Below are 22,190 nucleotides of genomic sequence, written 5' to 3'. Positions count from 1 at the left end.
CAATTGTGAATTTGGATGATTTTGCTTGCATTTTCCAACACATTTTCCAACAATATTCTAGATCTAAATTGTGAAGAAAGAACGCTGTCTGTTTAAATACAGATGAATAAGACTTAATTCATCAGCATTTTTAGACTAATTGTTATGGACTCAACTGATTCTTTCACTATTTGGCTATATCCTCGTTGTTGAAGTCACTTTGGCCAAATTAGTATGCCTTACCAATGCAAATGCAATGTACCAGCATTTCCAGTTCAACTGTACTCTGCTGAAACGCACGCCACACGCACGCCACATTTTGGGATGGATTTCATTGAGCCAATTGCGAATATGCCAGCGGTCGGGGATACGCGCGGATTGGTCCGGGATACGCGCGGATTGGCCCACCATCCCTCGAATGATCGCTCGGAATTTAGAGTGAATGAGTGGGTGAATCTGCGAGTGAACGCGTTAGGGCAGAAGATCCAATTGGAGGCGAACTATTAGGAATGATCTCGGCGAAAGGTGAGCCTAAACGGGCGTCATTGTGCTGATCTGATTGCAGCAGAGGAAGGATTCCTGGACTCCAGTGGACGCACGTTGCCTTTATTCTCTGAAGTAAGTAACCCATGCGATGTCTGCGTTAACTGTTGCATCTGTCTACTCGCTGACCAGTGATCTAGAATTAGAAGGCCATTTGAACGCGAAATGGACATGAAGATATTCAATAATTACATAGGCCCTATTACATTATTGGTGATGTAATTGTAACAAACGCATAGTCCATTTAATCGAGCTGTTATTATCGGATGCTTCTGCAACGTGTCGATGCCGGCATAAACGGTCGTAGTTGCCACGCCAAACCATGTCACTTCTCTTTTTTCATCATCAATTATTCCCGAAGACATTTCTGTGGTCTCTGACCTTACTAGAGTTACACTCGTTTGTCTGGTTAACGTGCGCAGAGCAACAGGTTAGAGTTGGTCCTCGCCTCTTGAAGCCCGGTGCTCTCTTAGGGGCCCGGGGCCTGACCTACAGAGTATACATGTCTGTCTCTTATGGGCCCGGTGCCGGACCTACAGAGATACACGTCTGTTTCTTAGTGGCTCAGGGCCGGACCTACAGAGATATACATGTCTGTCTCCTAGAGGGTAGACCTAGAGAGATATACATGTCTGTCTCCTAGGGGCCAAGTGGCGGGCCTACAGAGCTATAAATGTCTGTCTCTTAGGGGCCGGACCTACAGAGATATAAATGTCAGTCTTTTAGGGGCCGGACCTACATAGATAGAAATCTCTGTCTCTTACGGGGCGGACCTACAGAGACATAGATAGACATATCTGTCTCCTAGGGGCCCAGGGCTGGATCTACCGCGATAAACATGTCCTGCTGCTTCTCCGGACTCTAACTTGACCCTGCTGTTATTGCACCTAGGTGGAAAACGTAAGCTCAGCACTCGGCACCTACCTTCCAGTCGAGCGGTCATCGGTTCGGGTCAGAGACAGCACTCAGCTCAGCGGCGATGGGAGGCGGAGGGCAGCTGACAGAGCCGGTGGAGACGAGTGCCTGCGGCGGGCGGGCTGCTAGTGTGTACACCTGGGACGAGGTGCAGAAGCATTGCCATAGGAACGACCAGTGGCTCGTCATCAATAGGAAGGTGTACAACGTCACCCAGTGGGCCAAAAGGCACCCAGGGGGGCTCAGGGTCATCAGCCACTATGCCGGAGAGGACGCCACGGTAACCACTGCTTTTTATAATTGGGGCTTTTCCATGAGCTCTACCGTCACTAGCGCTGCTACTGCTAACAAATACACAAGTCCTCCTGTTCAGCATGCCTCACGGTACAGTCTCAATGAAAGGGATCCTCAGTTCTAGTACATTGTAGTACAACAGCTTTAAAAACCGTCCTCCGTCAGATCACGCAGAATCGGTCTTAACATAGCACGTCACTTAAGTTGACGGTTCTGTCTTGCTTTTATTTTTTTTATCGTGCAGGAGGCCTTTCTTGCTTTCCATCCCAACCCGAAGTTGGTGCAGAAGTTCCTGAAGCCGTTGCTGATCGGAGAGCTGGCTGTGACCGAGCCCAGCCAGGACCGCAACAAGAATGTTAGTGTCGCTTTTGGAATATTCTTCTTTACGAAGCATCAAATCACTTTGGCAGTTTCTTTTGCAGCCGTATATTATAGCACCACGCACATGGGCTGAACCTCCTCCTAATGAGTAAGTCAAACCATGCAATGCTGGGATTTTTATTCATTAGTCTGCAAGTGTTTTCCATAGAACACTTTTAGTTGCTTACTTTGATTCATTACCCCTTTATTCTTACCTCTTGAATAAACAAACACTTTGTTTGCATATATTTATTATATATTTATATATATGTATTTAAAATGTATACTTATATTCTCTCCTTTTTCATTTATGATTACAACCTAATCGTATGACAGCCTGCATTTGTTTATGTGCAGCGTCACTGAATACAGTATGCGCCGTAGTGATGGTCCCTTTCCCTCCCCGCTCCGGCCCCCTCGGCCCGGTCTGCAGGCAGCGGTGGTGGAGGACTTCCAGGCGCTGCGTACCCGGGCGGAGGGCCTGGGCCTGTTCCAGGCTCAGCCCCTCTTCTTCTGCCTCCACCTGGGCCACATCCTGCTGCTGGAGCTGCTGGCCTGGATGAGCGTGTGGCTCTGGGGGACCGGCTGGAGCGCCACGCTGCTCTGCTCCTTCATTCTGGCTGTCGCTCAGGTGACAGGGAGAGGGTTGTTGTGTGACTTATGAACGAATGAATAGATGGGATTATTAGGTCAAAGAAAGAATGTACCATTAAGGCCTAGTTCTGATCGCAGTGACCCGCGTTCCATTCCTGCCCGTGCGTGCTCCTTTGCTGCATTTAATCCCCTCTCTCTCCCATACCTGCCTGTCTATCTCACTCTACCATAAAGCATAAAATTGCAAAAATGGATCTTTAAAAGAATGAATCACATTGATGTTCTGAATGGATGAAGTCTCATGTACTGTTTATCATTTTCCTATCGTAGGCCCAGGCTGGATGGCTGCAGCACGACTTTGGTCACCTGTCTGTCTTCAAGCTCTCCCGCTGGAATCACATATTCCACAAGTTCATCATCGGTCACCTCAAGGTGTCATGTCCCTCTGTACCTCCTCACACATAAGAGATCGTGACGCTCAATGATCAACGCCATCCTGTTCTCACAGTCCACCTCGAGGCTATTGCACACTGAAGTCCTGAGTTCTGTCTCCCTAGGGTGCTTCTGGAAACTGGTGGAACCACAGACACTTCCAGCACCACGCCAAGCCCAACGTCTTCAGCAAGGACCCGGACGTCAACATGCTGCATGTCTTTGTGGTTGGGGATATCCAGCCAGTGGAGGTGAGGAAGACCAGCACAGGAAGCCATGTGACCTGGTTATGACACAGTTCCATGTAATTCATCTGGGCCCTGGTGTGCTCCGACTCAACTGACTGTTTGTTTTCCATTGCAGTATGGCATTAAAAAGATTAAATACATGCCCTATCACCACCAACACCAGTACTTCTTTTTAGGTATTTTTTCTTTGATTCATTTTTTATATTTTCTTAGAAGTATTTGAAATCCATTGAATTGCCACTTAAAGAAAAAGCATGTTGAATTGCCCGAAACTATTTGAACTGTCGGTGCCTTTGTGATCCTTCATGAGTATGTCTTTGGCTCCTTCAGTCGGACCCCCACTGCTCATCCCGGTGTATTTCCACATCCAGATATTACGGGCCATGTTCTCTCGACGGGACTGGGTGGTATGACTTCAAGATTCATTCTTTAACTCCTCTGTATTATGACACAAATAAACCCTAGCCATTATATGGTTTATGTATTGAAAAAGCATGTAGCGTGATCCAATGATGCTATTCAAAAGATAAAATAAGTTTTGATGGTTATGAATCATTAGCGCAGTTACATTTGTAAGCATATATATGTGTGCCCAAAAGCCTGTGCTCTTGTCGTGCAGGACCTGGCCTGGTCCATGTCGTACTATCTGCGCTACTTCTGCTGCTACGCTCCGTTCTACGGCCTGCTGGGCTCTGTGGCCCTCATCAGCTTTGTCAGGTCATCCATCTTTACACCGCACCGTTTCGGCCCTCCGAATGCCATTCAGACGTTGGACATGCCTTTGCTCTGTTCCCTGTGTGTGCCAGGTTCCTGGAGAGCCACTGGTTCGTGTGGGTGACCCAGATGAATCATCTGCCGATGAACATAGACCACGAGAAGCAGCAGGACTGGCTCAGCATGCAGGTACGCACAGGGAGCTCATCAAACACACTCAGAAGGGGGGGTACTTCAGAGTCCTGCTGCTGCTGCTGTGTTGGTAATCTCTCTCCCCCCCCCCCCCCCCCCCCCCCCCTCAGCTGAGCGCCACCTGTAATATAGAACAGTCCTGCTTCAACGACTGGTTCAGCGGACATCTGAACTTTCAAATCGAGCACCAGTAAGTGACACCACAATCTGCTTTGCAAGCTATAACTGTAACTTCACTCTGTTTGCTATACGAACACAGAGATAGAGGCAGAGGTATCCAGTCCCCTAATCGCTTCTCCACACCGAATCCGTCTGCACACTTCCCCACTCAATCGTCGGGAGAGTTTGTGCAGACTGCTCCACTGGTCTCCTAACACTGATGAAACTGAGACGTGTTACCATGGTTACTGTTCTCTCCTCCCCCATGTCTGGCTGCAGCTTGTTTCCCACCATGCCGAGGCACAACTACCAGGTGCTGGCTCCGCTGGTGCGAGCGCTGTGTGAGAAGCACGGCATCCCGTACCAGGAGAAGACGCTGTGGCGGGGCGTGGCCGACGTCGTGCGGTAGGCGGGGTCATCTTAACACGAGGGCGGGTCGCTGGGTTGAATGCTGGGAATGAAAGCCTTACAATAGAGGGGCGACCAGAGGTGAAGGGAGGGAGTTGTCAGGCAGTTCAATTACTAGAATATAATGGATATGGATCAAATCCATCACACAAAAGACTTTAGTGTCCTCGTATCTCAGACGGTTATCATGATGTATTTTCTTTTTTTTTATATTCATTAATTTTACTGCTCATGGTGTATTTTGACTTATATTCCTTATTTATATTGTTTATGATGTAGTTTGATTGATGTTCATTCGCTTTGTTGTTTTGTTCCCTGTGTGTGTGTTTCTAGGTCGCTTAAGAACTCAGGAGACCTCTGGATGGATGCTTATCTCCATAAGTGAGGAGAACAACAAGGAATTCAACACAAATTGAAACCATGCTGTTTGAAATTTACCAAAAAGAAAAACGTCATGCACTACCTAAGAGATAAATGATGTACGTGTGGCTTTGTAATACGGTGTAGTGCAGGAACAATCTATTCTTACTATTGTATTTATAGTCAATCTGGTTTACTTTGATGTGCAGGATTTCCAACGATGTGCTAGAGCTCCTTGGGTATTCTACGATGCCTTACAGTTCTGTTGTGCAAGAATGATTTTAAATAACATTTTGTGCATTTATTGTTACTTGTTCAAACAGTGAATGTTTTTTTCTAATCGATCATGGACGATAAGTTTATCAATAAAGTTTTGACTGAATAGTGAACACTCCCCTTTTTCCTATAGCTTTTTCAAACTTTTATATTTACTCTATTGTTTGTTTATTAGGCGCCTATTATATACAGATTAGATGAATTTGCTTGTTTGGATTCAGTCCTTTAAACCCAGCTTTTCCCTTGGGCTGAGAGCCTTTCTCTTGGTAGACGAGGATTATGAGATCTTTACATAATTTCCATATTTGTCTTATCATTAAGCCAGCAAGGGCCATCTCATCTCCACCTTCGTGAGTGACTAACTTTGCATAAACTTAGCATATTAGCGAGAGTTTTTATTCATTCGACAGCAGCATGTTTCTTTTCCAGCGCCAGGGAGGGGATTCATTGATGTGTTGAGTGAGAAGGATTGAAATGGTTCTCATCAAGCGGAAGACCGACCCCAGGTTTATCTCAGGAGCTCCATAGCAACACCAAGATACTACAGCAATGTGTGCATTGTCTGTTTCGAGTGCTTTACTGTACTTTGAACACAAGCAAATGAACATGGGTTCCCTTCTTGTGGTAGGCTCTTTGAAGAAGTTACTTTTAACTGGAGACAATGGCAGAGCCTCTCCCTATCTCAGTCCTCATTGAAGTGCGTTCATCCTTTGACCATTCAGCAGAGCTATGTGGTGTCCAGCATCAAACAGAAAGGGGAGGCAGAGAAGACAGTTTCTGTCTCAGTTTCTGTCTGAGTTGTCATCGTAACGATATCAGCAACAGACACCATATGAATCATGAATCGTTATTAAATATAAATGGAGCAACGGTAATAAAATAAATGATTTAGTATAAACATAATAGATGTGATTAAACCATTACTAAATTGAGCCAATTAGAGAGATGGGATTAAAGGTGCATATACACAAAGAATGGAATGCTTGAGCATTATTCATTTTTATTATGATATTCTTTTTCAACTCATTTTATCCTCCTATTTACATCAGCCCTCTTTATTTGGCTTAACCTCTTTTTGAACCAACACCTATTTAACACTTGTTTTGAAAAGAAAATTACATTTTCTCAGTGAATCAAGCTCATGTTACATTATGTGTTGAGTATTTCATGATGAGTGCCCCACATGCTGCAAAAAAAAGCACAATAATAACTCCCACAAGACATGCAATTTCCCTTCTAAAACGACTTGCCTTTAAGAGCCCCTGTTATGCCTGATTCTGAAAGGTTCAGAAACAGATGTAAGGAAAATAGAAATTTACCAGTAGGATATGCACCCTAATTATTTCACTAATGTAGCAAATATCACATGACATATGAATATATTGCTTTCAACCTAGAATGACACATAACTTTAACATGTTTTGCTATAAAATTATGTCTGTAAACAGTAATCACATGAAAGCAATGATCAATCAAAATATATTGGAATTGTATGGTATGTAATAGATTCTGGCACAGGGATTTTGGTTATGCAATGATTGGTTAATAATTACATGTTATTTAGTAAACACCATTGCTAATTATTATTCTGTGTATGCGCAAATGTCTCTTGCCCACATATATTTCATTAATTTCATGCACACACACACACACACACACACACCGCCACACCTACAATTACAATTACACCTACACGCACACGCACACGTACACACACACACACACACACGCACACACACACACACACACACACACACACACACACACACACACACACACACACACACACACACACACACACAGACACAGACACACACACACACACACACACACACACACACACACACACACACACACACACACACACACACACACACACATTCAACAATCAGTCAATCGCGTTGTGTTCTCTATTTTATACAACACACACTTCTTCAAGCAACAGTACACACTTATAAGGTAGGAAGAAAAAGGCAAGAACATAAGAAAACAATTGAAAACTTATATTTATCAGTGATACAAAATAAATATTCAATTACAATTTGTACAACACCAATTCGGTATATTCTACTGTAGGGTGTGTCTTTGTGAAGACATGTAAATAGTTTTGCTTAAATGGTAAGCTCTGAATAGATTGGACTGGTGAAACTGATCAGCCGTGCAGGGCTGTTATTGGCTACTGGTGAAGTGGGTGGGTTCAGTCCTCACTGGTGGAGCCAATCTTCTCCTGCCTTCTCTTCATGATCTCCTCAAGTTCTGAGTCCCCAGTGCTTTTCTGTGATGTAATGACAGCCACAGTTAGTAAATGACATGGGAATTAAAAATACTGCCACTTTCTGAGAGTAAGTGAAGGAATGGAGGAAGTATAAACATGGTGATGGTTTAACAAATGGTTTAGTCCCATGCCCCCAAGCATTGTGATTCCTTTTTGATACGAGTGAAAAAAAAAGTTGTTACGACAAGCCACTACTAATAAATAGCATAAAATTGCAGAAATTCAAATTGCATGAGTTTGTGAACAGCAGAAGCGCTGTGCGTGTGTGTGTGTGTGTGTGTGTGTGTGTGCGCGTGTGTGTGTGTGTGTGTGTGTGTGTGTGTGTGTGTGTGTGTGTGTGTGTGTGTGTGTGTGTGTGTGTGTGTGTGTGTGTGTGTGTCTGTGTGTGTATGTGCACTGACCTCCAGCTGTGCCCTCTGCACAGTGATCTGACTGTAGACCCGGGCTCCCTCGTCCCCGCACACGGCCTTCAGCTCCTCCTTGTTCAGGGAGAACAGCTGCGCCCCGGTCAGGATGCCCAGGCACTCCACCGTCCTGCACGCACACACCGTCCCATAGCATGTTAGCTTAGCGCAAGGCCTGGAGTCCTTTCTCTGCCTGCCGGCGGCCATGTACCGAATGCTGGCGTACCTATCAATGTCACATATATCAGACCCTGACAAGTGACAATAATAATGTTGTCTTAAATATAACATAGAAGCATATAACTTATCCTTATGGATTCATGTGGAACGGTCGCTCCATGAGGATGAATATGTTTTAACGAACGTGTCCACGGTAAATCACAGCGAGTGGTTATTCCGCTGCATTTCCTTTGACCTAATGGAACACGGTCATCGCCCTCGATGTAGAACAGCTCATGCGAAGCTGCTTGTCATCACAGTCATCGCCGGGGACAACTCCACGGATCAGGACCCGGAACTTCCACCGGGATCACGGGGACGGTTGGAACTTACGGTTTGCTGAACTTTGCGGTGAGCCATGCGGTGACCTGCTGGGGGCTGGAGTCGAAGGTCAGCGGGATGCTGCTCCCGCCGGAGCGCTCCACGCGGAAGTTCCTGGCGGGCGGCTGGCTCTTGTTTGTGGTGATTCTCTTCAGCAGCTCATCGTTGACCTCATCCATCTGGTGCGATATCACTAGACAGGCCGAGACACAGACAGCATTGGTGGCAGACCCAACAGAGCTGCGTTGGACAGACACCGTGGAAACCAGTGACCCAGATCAGCGTCTGACCAACGATGGCCGTGTTGGACGGATGCCGAACGAAGGGGTTTCGTTTCTTTGAGTGCGAAATGACCCTTCACCTCAGGTTCTGACTTACCCTTGTCTTTGTGTCTTGCAACGCCGAAACTGTCCCCCCCAGGGCCCATGGGACTTGTAGGGGCTGGCCCTCTGTAGCCCTGACCGGGCTGAACACAAAATAAACACAGTGACACACAAACACACACACAGACACACATTCACATGTAGAGGGCACTAATGAGCCACCATGTAGCATTATGGAGGAACAGACATATATCATCATTTTAGCAGCACTCAAACTAATATCCTGTGTAGTCCGCATCAATTGTATCCTGTTATACATTCAGGAGCTGAAGACTGTCTGAGTGGGGTTGCTCTAGCTGATGACAGGCAGGGTGCGTGTGTCAGTGTGTGAGGTCACCTGGAAGGTGTCTTGCATGGCCTGTGGGTCCTCCAGCTTCACCACGTCCAGGATGTTGTAGGGGACGTAGCCGGACTGCCCACTTCGGTTCCGCAACTTCCACCACTGCTTGTCGTCCTCGATCACCTGGAACACGAGCACTGACTTGAGTCATCACTCTCACAACCACAACATTTACATTTACGCATTTAGAACACTCTTTTATCCAAAGCGACTTACAATAACTACATTAGTTAGAAGGAAGAGAAACAAAAATATATCGCTGTCGGTGATTGGGTTGACCTAGCGATTGTTAGCGATTTGCACTAACAATCAATAGGTTCACCCATTCCCCGTGTACAACAAAGATAGCTAGGATAAGATGCTACACAACTAATTACGATAACAAAGTATGACGACGATACAATAAATGCTTACATTAAGTGCCAGGACGTACAACAGACAATAAGCAGGAGGGGTGGGAGGGGGTGGCTATGCAGAGTCTAGGTGACCTTTGAACAGGGGAGGCTTGACACAACCTCTGTTCAGAAGACATGTTGTGGTGCATGCACAACAATTCAATTCAGGTTCAATACAGACGAGCGCACTTGTATGTGTGTCATCACTGCTCTGTGACGTGGCCTACATGTTTACTCAAAGCCTTGTGTGCATATGTCTCTTATTGCATGTGTTTGATTCTCCAGTGTATACTTGTTTGGATAATTGAGTAAGCTGCCCTTACCTCAAAAGAAAGCTCTTAGTGCAACCAGTACGACCACAAAAAGCTCTATGTGGTCACAAAGTGATGGTGATGGTTGTTGGGGATCATCACCCATCAAAATCTATTCAAACGTACAACTCGCCTGTATTCTCAACTAATAATTCCAGTGTCTTGCGGGTCATTTTTACACGTTACATAAAACTAACAATATCACACGCAGAAATCACACTGCATGTGTTGACAACGGGACCAGTGCCCAAAATGGTTTCCCTTTCATTGTACGCAAATGATTCACATTTGCATTCAAAGTGTCTGTGTCTCCCGAATGACCTGGGAGACCTTGATTGAGATGGCTGCATCAACACATCCCAGTGGTGAGCTACAATACAACGCTGTAGAAACCCTACAGCCCTGAGCCCCAGATGTAGGGGGTGTCGCGGACACTGACAGAGGGCCACCAGGTTTCATTGTAAGGTTTATATTTCTTTACCTCGAGCACCTCGTCCTGCAGCACTGACAGCTCATTGGCGTTGCGAGCGACAAAGTGGTAGCGGATCTTGGCGTATCTGCGGGTGGGTGGCATCCCATTATAAGACCTGTCAGCGGCAGAATATTCCTCTCATTAAAATCCTGACAGTTTGTTATCATATCATCACGCAGAAAGGCAGCGGATTTTATTCAACCCAGATGGCACATATGGTAATAGAATATTTAGATGTAACTGAATTACCCATTTGATGAATTGGACGAATGAGTTCCGTAAAACTATGAAAAGAGAGAAAAGGGAACAAAGGATTTAGATACAGGCCTATGTGCACATCTTCATTTCCTCACTGAAGCCATCACCAACAAACAGTCATACGTCGACGCACTAGCTGGCGACATCAGCTAACACATACATCCACACACTGTGTGGATAATACATACATCCACACACTGAGGCAGAGGCTAAGGCCACAGCTTTAGGCCACAGCTAAGGCCATAGCAAGGCCCCAGCTAAGGCCAGAGCTAGCGTACTGGCTAGCACACATACATCCAGACACTGGCCAGAGGAGGCCACAGCTTGCGACACCGGCCAGCATCCATTTCTGCTCACCTCCCCAGAGGACTGCTTCTTGTAGTCCGGGGTGGTGGGGGACATAGGTGGCCCCGTGGGTCCCTCTGTCTCCCATGGCGACACCTTGAAGTGCTCCGCGGGGGGTTCCCATCCATTCCGGAATTTGGGGTAGTAAGGGGGGGCACACTGGTCCCTCGGCCAGTCTGCTCTATAGTGGGAGGGGGGGCAACAAGACGATGACCACCAGCGCATAACCAGCTGTGTTAGAACACGAGGACTGGGCATAACTTTAGAGGAAGATGGGCCGAGCGTGGCAACCGAGAGACCCTCAGCTGGTCATGAAGGAATACAAGCATGAATATTAATGCATTGATGCCATCACCATCGATTAGCAAGAAGCGACTCCAGGCTGGCTCTGAGGTTTGTATCTGCTTTGATAATAGACATTGATCGGCCACGCATGGAAAGCCTTTAATAAGCCGAGCTGCAGAGCGCTCAGAGCCTGTTCACGACAGCGGGCGTGTGTCAGCGTGTACCTGGGCCTCGTCCATCCCTCGCCCAGCAGCTCAAAGATGGTCATCTCCTTAGGGGAGAGGTTCCCCCGCAGGAAGTCCACTGTGTCCCGGCACAAGTGGGGCGCAATGATGGAGCGGGCCAGGTCTGGACTACCACAGCTCTGGAGCACCTGTCACACACAGGCACACACACAGACACCCACCGTGAGGACCAACAAACACACACATACACGCAGACACGCACACACACAAACACACGCACACACAAACGCAGACATGCAGACACACACACACACACACACACATGTAGACACGCAGACATGTACACACACACACACACACACACACGCAGACACGCACACATACACACACATACACACACACACACAAACATATACACACACACACACACACAAAACACACACACACACACACACACACACACACACACACACACACACACACACACACACACACACACACACACACTCTCACACACACACACACACACACACACACACACACACACACACACACACACACACACACACACACACACACACAGGAATATGCATTAATAGACAGAAGAGGAAGAGAGAAGGGGAGACGGAGGCTGCCAGAGAACTGATTATAAACAATGCTTCTTACTGACTCATGATGACAAACCCTGACACACACATACACACATACACACACACACACAAACATATACACACACACACACACACACACACACAAAACACACATACACACACACACACACACACACACACACACACACACACACACACACACACACACACACACACACACACACACACACACACACACAGGAATATGCATTAATAGACAGAAGAGGAAGAGAGAAGGGGAGACGGAGGCTGTCAGAGAACTGATTAGAAACAATGCTTCTTACTGACTCATGATGACAAACCCTGAAGGCTACTCCCACAGAATACAAGCAACACAGATGACAGCTCAGGACTAACTAACCGGAAACCGGTTGTCCAAACTGCTACTGGAAATAGTTTTCCCATTATTCTGCGTGTCCGGGAAGTTTGGAAAATCCAAAAAAGTCCCTCATGAACCCAGTGGATCAGGGCCCAGCCCCGTCCTGCTCTCTATCCAGCAGTATCTGGGCGTGGATGATACCGCCGCTGGGTGATTGTGCTCCAACATTATGTCACTGTGACTGCACCCATCTCAGAGCCACATGTCTCCTGTCAGAGGAGGGCTGGACAGGGAGGCAGGTGTGGTGTGGTGTGGTGTGGTGCCAGCACAAGACAAAACACGAACATTCATCGGGACATCAATTAAAAACCTCAAGAATCTGATTCTGTAAATGCTAATGGAGCCGTCTGAATAGCTAAATGTACGTCAGGCCATTCCCCGGTTGCACGGGGTTGATAATGGCCTGCGGGCTGGGCCTCCTTTGAGTCAACACGGCGGCTGTACAATAGGTATTATGGATGTACCCAGCCATTGTGGACCTTTCTAGGCAAACAGGGAACGAGGGAACGCATTCGCCTCAGCTGGCAAATCAGTGCACATTTGACCCTTTATGGAAATCATTGTTGCTATCTTACCAGCTCCAGCGGCCCGAAGAGGAAGTGAACCAGTTCAGACGCACTGGGATTCTGGATGTGCTTCTTCAGCTTGGCCTGCCGGGGGAAGACACACAGAGACAGACTAAGTGGCCTGGCCCGGCCAATGACAGCGCTGCCTGGTGGGCTTGGGTTGCTGTGATATCTTACCAAGAGGTTCAATGCCAGCTTCAGTTTCTGTAGACTATCAACAAGGTCGGCTTCGGTGGGGGGCTTGGCCCTGAGGGTCAGCATGCCCTCTGCAAACAGACAAGCCCGGAACAATGAGCACACATACACACACACACATGCAGGCGTGCACACACACGAACACACACACACAGCTCAACAGAGTCCTCCGTTAGAAGAGGCTGGTGTTTTTCCATTCATATTCAAGAAGTTGTGGTTAGGTTAGTTTATGGTTAGTTTATTGAAGATGATCAGATTCCGTTTATAGCCTTGTGACTTCGACCTAAAAATGACAACAACTAACCAACCCACACATTCAACACTAGATAGTGAGGCCGTGAGAATGACACACGGTAGAGAAATAGAGACTGCAATTAAGATAGTGTGAGTGTGAGTGTGACTGAGAGAGAGAGCGAGAGAGAGAGAGTGTGAGTGTGAGCGTGAGTGTGAGTGTGAGTGTGAGTGTGACTGAGAGAGAGAGAGAGAGAGAGAGAGAGAGAGAGAGAGAGAGAGAGAGAGAGAGAGAGAGAGAGAGAGAGAGAGAGAGAGAGAGAGAGAGAGAGAGAGAGAGAGAGAGAGAGAGAGAGAGAGAGAGAGAGAGAGAGACAGAGAGAGACAGAGACAGAGACAGAGAGAGAGAAAGTTGGCTTGAGATCAAGATCAAGCAGAGATAGAGATAGAGATAGATACAGAGATAAAGATAGAGATAAGAGATAGAGAGGGTACGAGAGAGAGACACACCAAGGCATAGCAAACCATAACCGGCTGGACAATATGCTTGCATATTGCCGCGGGGTCTTTGCCACGCATAAGAAGAAAAGGAGACAGACCTGCTGGTCCTTTCTTCTTATTCTTCTTACTCTTGTTGCGCTGGTTGAGCTGGGAGAAGGCCTCCGCAGCCTTCTGCAAGCGCGCCACCAGCAACTCAATGTCGTCCAGGGCACAGTTAAGGATTTGCTGACCGAGGAAGGGAGAGAGAGGGAGAGAGAGAGACCATTACCTCAGTTTGTTACTGGCCTTATAGTTATCTCGTACCTTTCTACTGCTCCTTTAGTACTTTGTTCCATTTCCTTTGTTTCATTGCTGATTGATGTTTGTTTTCCAATAACGCTCTTTTGAATCGACGTGAGCGAGGACAAGAGATGAAGGGCGAGAGGGCTTTGATACCATGAGCTCATGACCGTGGATCTAAAGCCTGGGGAACAGGTGACGACCAGCCAGGGTGCGGGGTACGATGGAGGAGCTAGGGGTCAGGGGTCAGCAGCAGTACCAGTGTGCGGTCGGGTGGAGAACTCACCACGTCCTTCTCTATACGCTGGGCCAGCTTCTCATGAGACTCGTGGCCTGAGCCTCGCTGGTCTGCAGCTACCGCCAGGGGAACAACACAGACACTGTGAACGGACACTCTACGGACGATGCCAGTACAGTTAGGCAACCTTACACAGTCTTTGTGATGATAAGACACGTGACTAATTGGAATTAGTGTTTGTACTAGTAGTAGTATAAATACTTGTTGCAGTAGTGCTGGGAGTAGCTGTGGTGGTAGTGATGGTAGTTGTGGCTGTAGTGGTGGTAATTGTTAGCCTGCGAACCAGAAGGATCTGCAAGCTCATGTTTTATTTTAATACGATGTGGGTTCTGGATGATAGGATGCGGGTTTAATACGCTGACCTGGAGTTGTTGTAGTTATTGCAGTTACAGTGGAAATGGTGGTAGTTAAAGTAGTATTGGTGGGAGTAGTGGTAGTAAACTGGTAGTACTGGTAGTAGTGGTAGTAAGTGGTACTGGCAGTACTGGTAGCAGTGGTAGTAAGTGGTAGTGGTAGCACTGGTAGTAAACGTGGTACTGGTAGTACTGGAGTTGTAGTAGTTGTATTAATAGTTGTAGTACTGGTATTAAGGAGTACTGGTAGTACTGGTAGAAGTGGTAGTAGTTGGACTCTTACTCTGCATGCTTGTGGCGGCCACTCGTCCCTTGGCGCTGGGGGCCGGGCCCTTAGGGCCCGAGGGAGGGAGAATGGTCTCTCTCTGACGCTTCATTTTTTCCTGGTTTACCCTGGAAGAATGAGGTCATGTTAACCACTTTAAACACACGAGAGGAAGACTCGGCAGACTCGTTGGAAAGATACTTTGGAAAAATATGTGTGGATTATATTTGTGGAAATAAAGGATGAAACGTTGTGTGTGCGCGCGTGTGTGTGTGTGTGTGTGTGTGTGTGTGTGTGTGTGTGTGTGTGTGTGTGTGTGTGTGTGTGTGTGTGTGTGTGTGTGTGTGTGTGTGTGTGTGTGTGTGTGTTTGGTGTGTGTGTACGTGTTTGTGTGCGTACGTGTGTCTTTGCCTGTGTGTGTGAGAGTGTAAAGTCCTCACTTTAATGTCTGCAGCCTCATTTTCTTGCCATGCTTGTTGTCCCCGATGGCGCTGTCAACGTCTGCGTGAACCATCTCTGCCTGGAGGGACAAAATAATATGATTATTATAACATCATCAGAAAAGTTATAATAGCACCACACTACTGGAAGATACTGAAGCTTACATACTTTTCACTAACACCACTGACCAGAACCAGAACGCAATATCTAATGTTCATGTTGACTGATTCAGGGGAATATTTATGAATAATGATTAAAGAAACGGATGCAAATACATTTCTTCAATAGAGGTTGTCCCGCTGACATAGGGACAACATGTTTGTAGTGCTAACAAGTAGTTCCGACTCGTTTGTGCTTCTAGACACAGAGTGGTCACCACCATATCAAGGTCTACGGGGTAAACACGCCAGTCCGGTTTACCAGATACAGACACCAATGGCTGACTGGCGTGTTTACATATTAAGACCCGTACGAGTCCTAATACCGAACCACAGCATTCATACTTAGGATGATTGACCTGAGGCGACGAGCACGCGCACATGTTCCTCAGTGTAGTGGATCGACGTGTTTTGTAATAGTTGACTTATTGTCGTTTACTGCTGTTTGCACATGCGTTCCACCCTCTCCACCCCTCACTATGAATATGTGTTTATTTTACCCAAACTCAATACCGGCTGGTTGTTTTCACTCTAAATGGATATGATGAACTGTAGTGTCCAGACGGTTCAGTACAGTAATACATTATGCTATATCTCTAGTTGCTTAATGTCTGACACTAAAGTTTGGAAATAAGAGAGTGGTGTATTAAAATAAATCTAATATTATAAAAACCTAATAAAAGTAATTATGGAAAAATATTCAAAGCAGCAATGTAGTTAAAAAATAGAAATACACCTTACACACCTTACTCTCACGATCATAAGATCAGGCAACAATAAAACTACACACATAGGCACGCATGCATGCTCACACACACGCCCAGTTCCCCCACCAGCGTAACCTTCACATTTGCAACACTTGCGCAACTGTGATGGGAGCTAAGGATTTCCGAGAGTTTGGCCGGGAGGGCGACCCACACACCTCCACCTCGTCGCAGTGGAAGAAGTGGATGTCGGGGTTGTGCTGGTCCTTGTCCTGACACACCAGTAGCAGCACCGACGGGTAGCGGGTCTGGTTCAGCACAGGCTGACAGTGGTGCACTGTGGGTAGGGGGAAGTTCTCCAGCTCCTCCTTCAGACGTAGGGAGAACGCACATCGTCAACATGAGGGGCAAGCCAGGGAACCAGCAGGGCCTCTTATCCAGTGCCAGTGACTGGAGCTAGGATCACACTGGTTCCAAAGTCCCCAAAGCAGCAAAACAGCATTAAAACGAGGAGGGGTTCAAGGTGCTGACGAGTGTGATGAGACGGTACAACCAGGTTACATTCAAATCGACACCGGTTTGATTTCTCTATTACTATAAGTACCACAAAGACACAGCACAATAACAAGAAAAGTAGGAGAGACGACAGAGAAAAATAGGAGATGGAAAACCGAAGAAGAGAGAAGAGAAAGAGAAGAGACAGAGAACAATGAAGCAGAAGGGACAAAATAAGCGAGGAGAAGAGATGGAGGAAAGGAATGAATGAGATAAAGTCAGAGGAAAATAGATGATAAGACAGAGGAAAAGTAAAACAGAAATGGGGAACAGTAGAGATGAGAAGAGAAGAGAGGGGGAGAGGGAAACAAAGAGATCAAAAGAGAAAATGCAGAGGAAGACGAGTGTGAAGGTTTGAGGAGCGGTACCTGTGTGTCACAGTCCAGCAGCCGCACCGCTTTGTCTGTGACCTGAAGCAGCATCTCCTGGGTCCAGATCTTGTCCTTGGAGTCCAGGAGGACCAGCTTCTTGATGGCGTCGTCCACGGTGGCGATGGACTCCGACTTGTCCATCATGAAGGTGGAGAGATGCTGAGGGGAAAGTGCTACGTTGTTACTAACACAGAGGAACCCGAGGCAAAGGTTGGAAATGGGGTTCTTAAAAGGGCTGTAAGTACTAGATGAACTGTACTAAATCATAAATGACCACCACATCAGAGACTAAGGAATATTAGTTAAATTAAGTCACAATACTGGCTTCTCCGACAACAATGCTAGAGCCAGTTTCTCCTCCTGTGAAATAACGAGTAGGGTTGATTCTTTTTGTTGTGGCCTGTGTGTTATGGTTCACTATTCTCTAAATAACCCGGGTTGTCAGATATAATAAATAGGCACACAGACAGAGGTTGCTGCAGCCATGGAAGCAAGCAAACATACTGGAGCCACGGAGATTGAACTGGATTCAACCAGACCTGAGAAGCCTCATCCACTTTATAAAAAGCTCTGTGATCAGAGCCGTGCTGTAACAGAGGTTAATCATTGAGTTCAATTTGAACACAAGACAGCTAAAGAGCCCAGACATTTCAAGAGCTTGAGCTGGTTTATACCTTGCAAACAATAAATAAAATGCAAAAATAAACATTAGCGGATCAAATTACACTGTAGGATTTGCTTTGAGGGGAGGGGGCAGGCGCAGACAACTTTCCCAATATGTTTGGACTTAAGTAGCCATTTTAAATGCTTAGTGTCAATGTGTCATATTGTACCTTTAAAAAACGTCATTGTATTGACACTGACCGTCATTTTAATTGGAGCATATAACCACATAAGCATAAGCAATTCAATTCAATTACATTTCTGAACAATTTATGATCATAACATTTGTCTATTTCCAGTATGTGTTAAGACACTCCTTGGTTGTAAAATATTTGACACAGAAATCACAGCCAAGTATGACAGGGAGTGACCTCTCACGCATAGGTATCATGTGGAGCTAGAAGAACTAAAGGTTGATGATTAAAGGTTCACTGTGTCGGACTGAGTGGCATCCCGTAACTGACTGATAACCCTGGCACTGGCACGCCTCCCCCAACCCAGAGCCCACCACCCTGAGACCTCCTCTCCCCCGACACCGAGCTCTTCACCCCCTCTCTGTCCAATGCCACTAAATTCAACACAATGCACCGTCTAGTGTCCATGGTTATTCACAACATCGAAAAAACAACATGCAAAACAGTTGCTTTTGAATATTAGGTCCAAAATAGAAATTGATACGTGGTTCTGGACATTTGAAGGAAGAACTGAGATCATGCCTTAATCCCTTTGTCAATTAACCAAAGATGGAGCCAAAGTATGGTCGACTCGGTAGGTATTTGAATACTTTAACCTCAGAACAAAGAACACCACGAGAGGCCGTAGGTAGCGCTTACCTCAACGTGATACTGCGACGTCTCCTGCATGATCACATTGGAGTTGGAGTATTTCTTCCGCTGTTCTGTGGGTTGGAAACAATGACATTCAATACGACCCTGTGTGTCCCTGTATATTCAGAGTGAGATGCCAGCAGTACCTCTGACCTGAATAGCACTTGTGGCCGGCAGTGCTGACACAATCATTCTGATAAACGCAACAAGCTGCTGACACTTAAAGGGTCAGCAATAAGGAAATGGAAAATCAATTCATGTTTATGGGATCCATGAAAAGAATACTGTAACCCACACCTGGCAATTAATAACTGTTCACTACCTCCCAAGCTATATACAATGGCACGTTAAGTAATGTTTTTCATTTAAATCATATTTCTGTTACTATACATTACTATACCATACAGTAGAAGCAGTATTTAGATTATTATCAATATTCATCATTTTCAATAATAACTTTTCACCTCACAGTGCAGCTCTGGCCGGATTAAAGATAACACATGGAATTCAGACATTTACCCCGGGCCAAAGATCTCTGGCACTGATTTACAGCCGGAAACCTCAGACTATGGCATGAATATCATTGAATACGCGTGTTACATACTTCATTGATCATAAATTATTAAGGCAGCCAAATCTGATAAGGCAGTCAAATCAACTAGGACAACTGGAGTGCTTTAGTAGCAATGAAGCTGACAATGATCACATCTACTGCCTTACTTTACTGAAAATGTACGCCATTTCAGAAGGATGCTAGCAAGGGTTACATCTAAATATGTTGCTTAATGTTGGTTATTTTCCAAATCAACAGTCTGCAGGTAACAACTCGATTAAAGAGGGATTTGTATGCTGCCAAGTCTATATATGCTGCCAAGCCTCTTATTAAATATTTCTTGTCCCACCCTGATTCCATGCAGACTTGTGTGCTTCATGCTGGATGTAAAACAAAGGGTTTCTGTTTGCATAGCGTCTGACCACAGTGTGCCCACAGGCTCCACATTCCATCCAGTGATGTTTCCAAATTCTGTCCGATTTAAACATGGTCCAATACACCCCTATTCATCTCACCATGCACGTCCTAGGACTTCATGGAAAAACAACAACAGGCATCCACGTAACCAGTGTCACACCTCGCTCCTGACGTCTACCGTCTAACACGCCTACTCTCCTGGTCCCACATCACTTCCTGTATGTCCGGTCCTTCCCTGCTTGACAAGCGCCATCTGAAATACAAGCGGGCCGGCGTCTTGTTAACCGAGCCGCCCCCCTGCCTTATTAATGATTGACGTTTATGTCAATCAATTCACAACGCTGCAACAGCTCGCAATGAGAACCACTTGGCAGGCAGATGGGCAGATCCTCAGGGCTCTGCGGAGCCGTCGGCCAGCCCTACACACGGCTGTCTGGCAGGTCTTCAGCTCTATTCACGGCCCCGGATCAGACCCAAACCGGACAGGGTTCAATAACGCCCTGAGCCGTTCATTGCTCCTTAAGCACCCCTGACCCTGGACCAGTACCACACCATACACCCCCGACCTGGACCAGTACCACACCCTGACCCTGGACCAGTACCACACCATACACCCCCGACCTGGACCAGTACCACACCCTGACCCTGGACCAGTACCACACCATACACCCCCGACCTGGACCAGTACCACACCATACACCCCCGACCTGGACCAGTACCACACCCTGACCCTGGACCAGTACCACACCATCCACACCTGACCCTAGACAGACCAGTACCACACCCTAACCCTGGACCAGTACCACACCATCCACCCCTGACCCTAGACAGACCAGTACCACACCATACACCCCTGACCCTGGACCAGTACCACACCATCCACCCCTGACCCTAGACAGACCAGTACCACACCATACACCCCTGACCCTGGACCAGTACCACACCATCCACCCCTGACCCTAGACAGACCAGTACTACACCCTAACCCTGGACCAGTACCACACCCTAACCCTGGACCAGTACCACACCATACACCCCCGACCCTAGACAGACCAGTACCACACCCTGACCCTGGACCAGTATCACACCCTAACCCTGGACCAGTACCACACCCTGACCCTGGACCAGTACCACACCCTGACCCTGGACCAGTACCACACCCTGACCCTGGACCAGTACCACACCCTGACCCTGGACCAGTACCACACCCTGACCCTGGACCAGTACCACACCCTGACCCTGGAAAGACCAGTACCACACCCTGACCCTGGACCAGTACCACACCCTGACCCTGGAAAGACCAGTACCACACCATAACAACCATTCAGTTCTGTAGTACAATGATGGCTAATTGTATAATAATTATGATCATATATATTCAGCAGGGCAAAGGTAGCACCCTATACTGAGAGTGATGTAATGAAACAAGCTAGGCTATGAGTCACAAGCCGGTAACCATTTTTATCATTTTATGATGTGAGGCAAAGGATTATTTATAACCATCCCCAACATGTTTTTGATGATAACTCCAGCGCTGTATGGTGCGGAGGTATGCCACTGTGTCCGTGCCGATCTGACCATATGTCCCCTGAGGCATGCCCAGAACACATTTTGCAACCAGTGACACATTGTGTGAATCCGAGTTCTCACTAGGATATACTGTAGGCAGAACATGCTTAATAACTGATGTGTAGTCTACATGATTGAATATTAAGTATATAGTATGCATAAAGTTGTTATCTATCTATCGTTCTATCCATCTATATGTTGTTTTTTAGGAAATTGTTCCTGACTTGAGGTCATAAAGATATATCTGGTCTGTTACACCCCTTCTATTCTCAGCCCGATCCTGGCACTAGCAATGATAAACAAAGTTATAAAAATGTTCAAAGGGATTTGCATCTACTATGTTGCATTACAGCAACAACAGACGACAGTCCGGCTGAATGAGAGTGTGACTTTGGATGATGATTTCATGTGATTCATCAGCCTGCTTACATAATATTGAGCAGCAACAGCCACCAGCCCAGCATCAGTCCCCCCCCCCCCCCCTCTGACAGGGACGTAGGGGACCGTGCACTCATACAGCGAGGAGAGGCACACTGCTACCTAGTCGC

General features: G+C 46.6%; 2 protein-coding genes across 5 annotated transcripts in view; one reads left to right on the top strand and one right to left on the bottom strand.

Moving 5' to 3' along the window:
• The first annotated feature begins 292 nt into the window (after positions 1 to 292).
• fads2 (fatty acid desaturase 2) lies at positions 293 to 5,587 on the top strand. 2 transcript variants are annotated; one of them, XM_060061978.1, is made up of 13 exons: positions 304 to 597; positions 1,414 to 1,717; positions 1,976 to 2,086; positions 2,525 to 2,722; positions 3,016 to 3,117; positions 3,243 to 3,368; positions 3,481 to 3,541; positions 3,696 to 3,772; positions 3,985 to 4,082; positions 4,172 to 4,268; positions 4,382 to 4,461; positions 4,710 to 4,835; positions 5,172 to 5,587. In XM_060061978.1, the coding sequence occupies exons 2-13, from the start codon at positions 1,502 to 1,504 to the stop codon at positions 5,221 to 5,223; spliced, it is 1,344 nt and encodes a 447-aa protein (XP_059917961.1). In that variant the 5' UTR covers positions 304 to 597; positions 1,414 to 1,501; the 3' UTR covers positions 5,224 to 5,587. The 2 variants fall into 2 exon arrangements, 1 of the variants encoding a protein (XP_059917961.1); XR_009527470.1 differs by lacking the exons at positions 3,481 to 3,541; positions 5,172 to 5,587 and having other exon boundaries at positions 293 to 597; positions 3,985 to 4,268; positions 4,710 to 4,802.
• Positions 5,588 to 6,457: 870 nt separating this feature from the next.
• Positions 6,458 to 22,190, bottom strand: part of eps8l2 (EPS8 like 2) — a 24,119-nt gene continuing 8,386 nt past the window's right edge. The window contains exons 2-20 of one of the 3 annotated variants that reach the window (XR_009527464.1): positions 19,110 to 19,174; positions 17,611 to 17,772; positions 16,906 to 17,055; positions 15,825 to 15,904; positions 15,403 to 15,512; positions 14,755 to 14,822; positions 14,288 to 14,414; positions 13,440 to 13,528; positions 13,272 to 13,346; positions 11,707 to 11,855; positions 11,210 to 11,378; positions 10,844 to 10,878; positions 10,604 to 10,709; positions 9,414 to 9,539; positions 9,072 to 9,159; positions 8,706 to 8,886; positions 8,151 to 8,283; positions 7,304 to 7,749; positions 6,458 to 7,163 (exon numbers count right to left, since the gene is read on the bottom strand). Coding sequence is in view for 1 of the 3 variants with exons in the window: in XM_060061917.1 (XP_059917900.1) it covers positions 7,672 to 7,749; positions 8,151 to 8,283; positions 8,706 to 8,886; positions 9,072 to 9,159; positions 9,414 to 9,539; positions 10,604 to 10,709; positions 10,844 to 10,878; positions 11,210 to 11,378; positions 11,707 to 11,855; positions 13,272 to 13,346; positions 13,440 to 13,528; positions 14,288 to 14,414; positions 14,755 to 14,822; positions 15,403 to 15,512; positions 15,825 to 15,904; positions 16,906 to 17,055; positions 17,611 to 17,772; positions 19,110 to 19,174 (1,991 nt within the window). In the remaining 2 variants the exon portion in view is untranslated. Of the gene's footprint in view, positions 7,164 to 7,303; positions 7,750 to 8,150; positions 8,284 to 8,705; positions 8,887 to 9,071; positions 9,160 to 9,413; positions 9,540 to 10,603; positions 10,710 to 10,843; positions 10,879 to 11,209; positions 11,379 to 11,706; positions 11,856 to 13,271; positions 13,347 to 13,439; positions 13,529 to 14,287; positions 14,415 to 14,754; positions 14,823 to 15,402; positions 15,513 to 15,824; positions 15,905 to 16,905; positions 17,056 to 17,610; positions 17,773 to 19,109; positions 19,175 to 22,190 lie in introns of those variants that run through there. The other 2 variants (XR_009527465.1, XM_060061917.1) reach the window with 2 other exon arrangements.

The sequence above is a fragment of the Gadus macrocephalus genome, chromosome 9 (assembly GCF_031168955.1).
Source record: "Gadus macrocephalus chromosome 9, ASM3116895v1".
Classification (NCBI taxonomy): Eukaryota; Metazoa; Chordata; class Actinopteri; order Gadiformes; family Gadidae; genus Gadus; species Gadus macrocephalus.
This window is presented reverse-complemented; position numbering and strand designations above follow the sequence as displayed.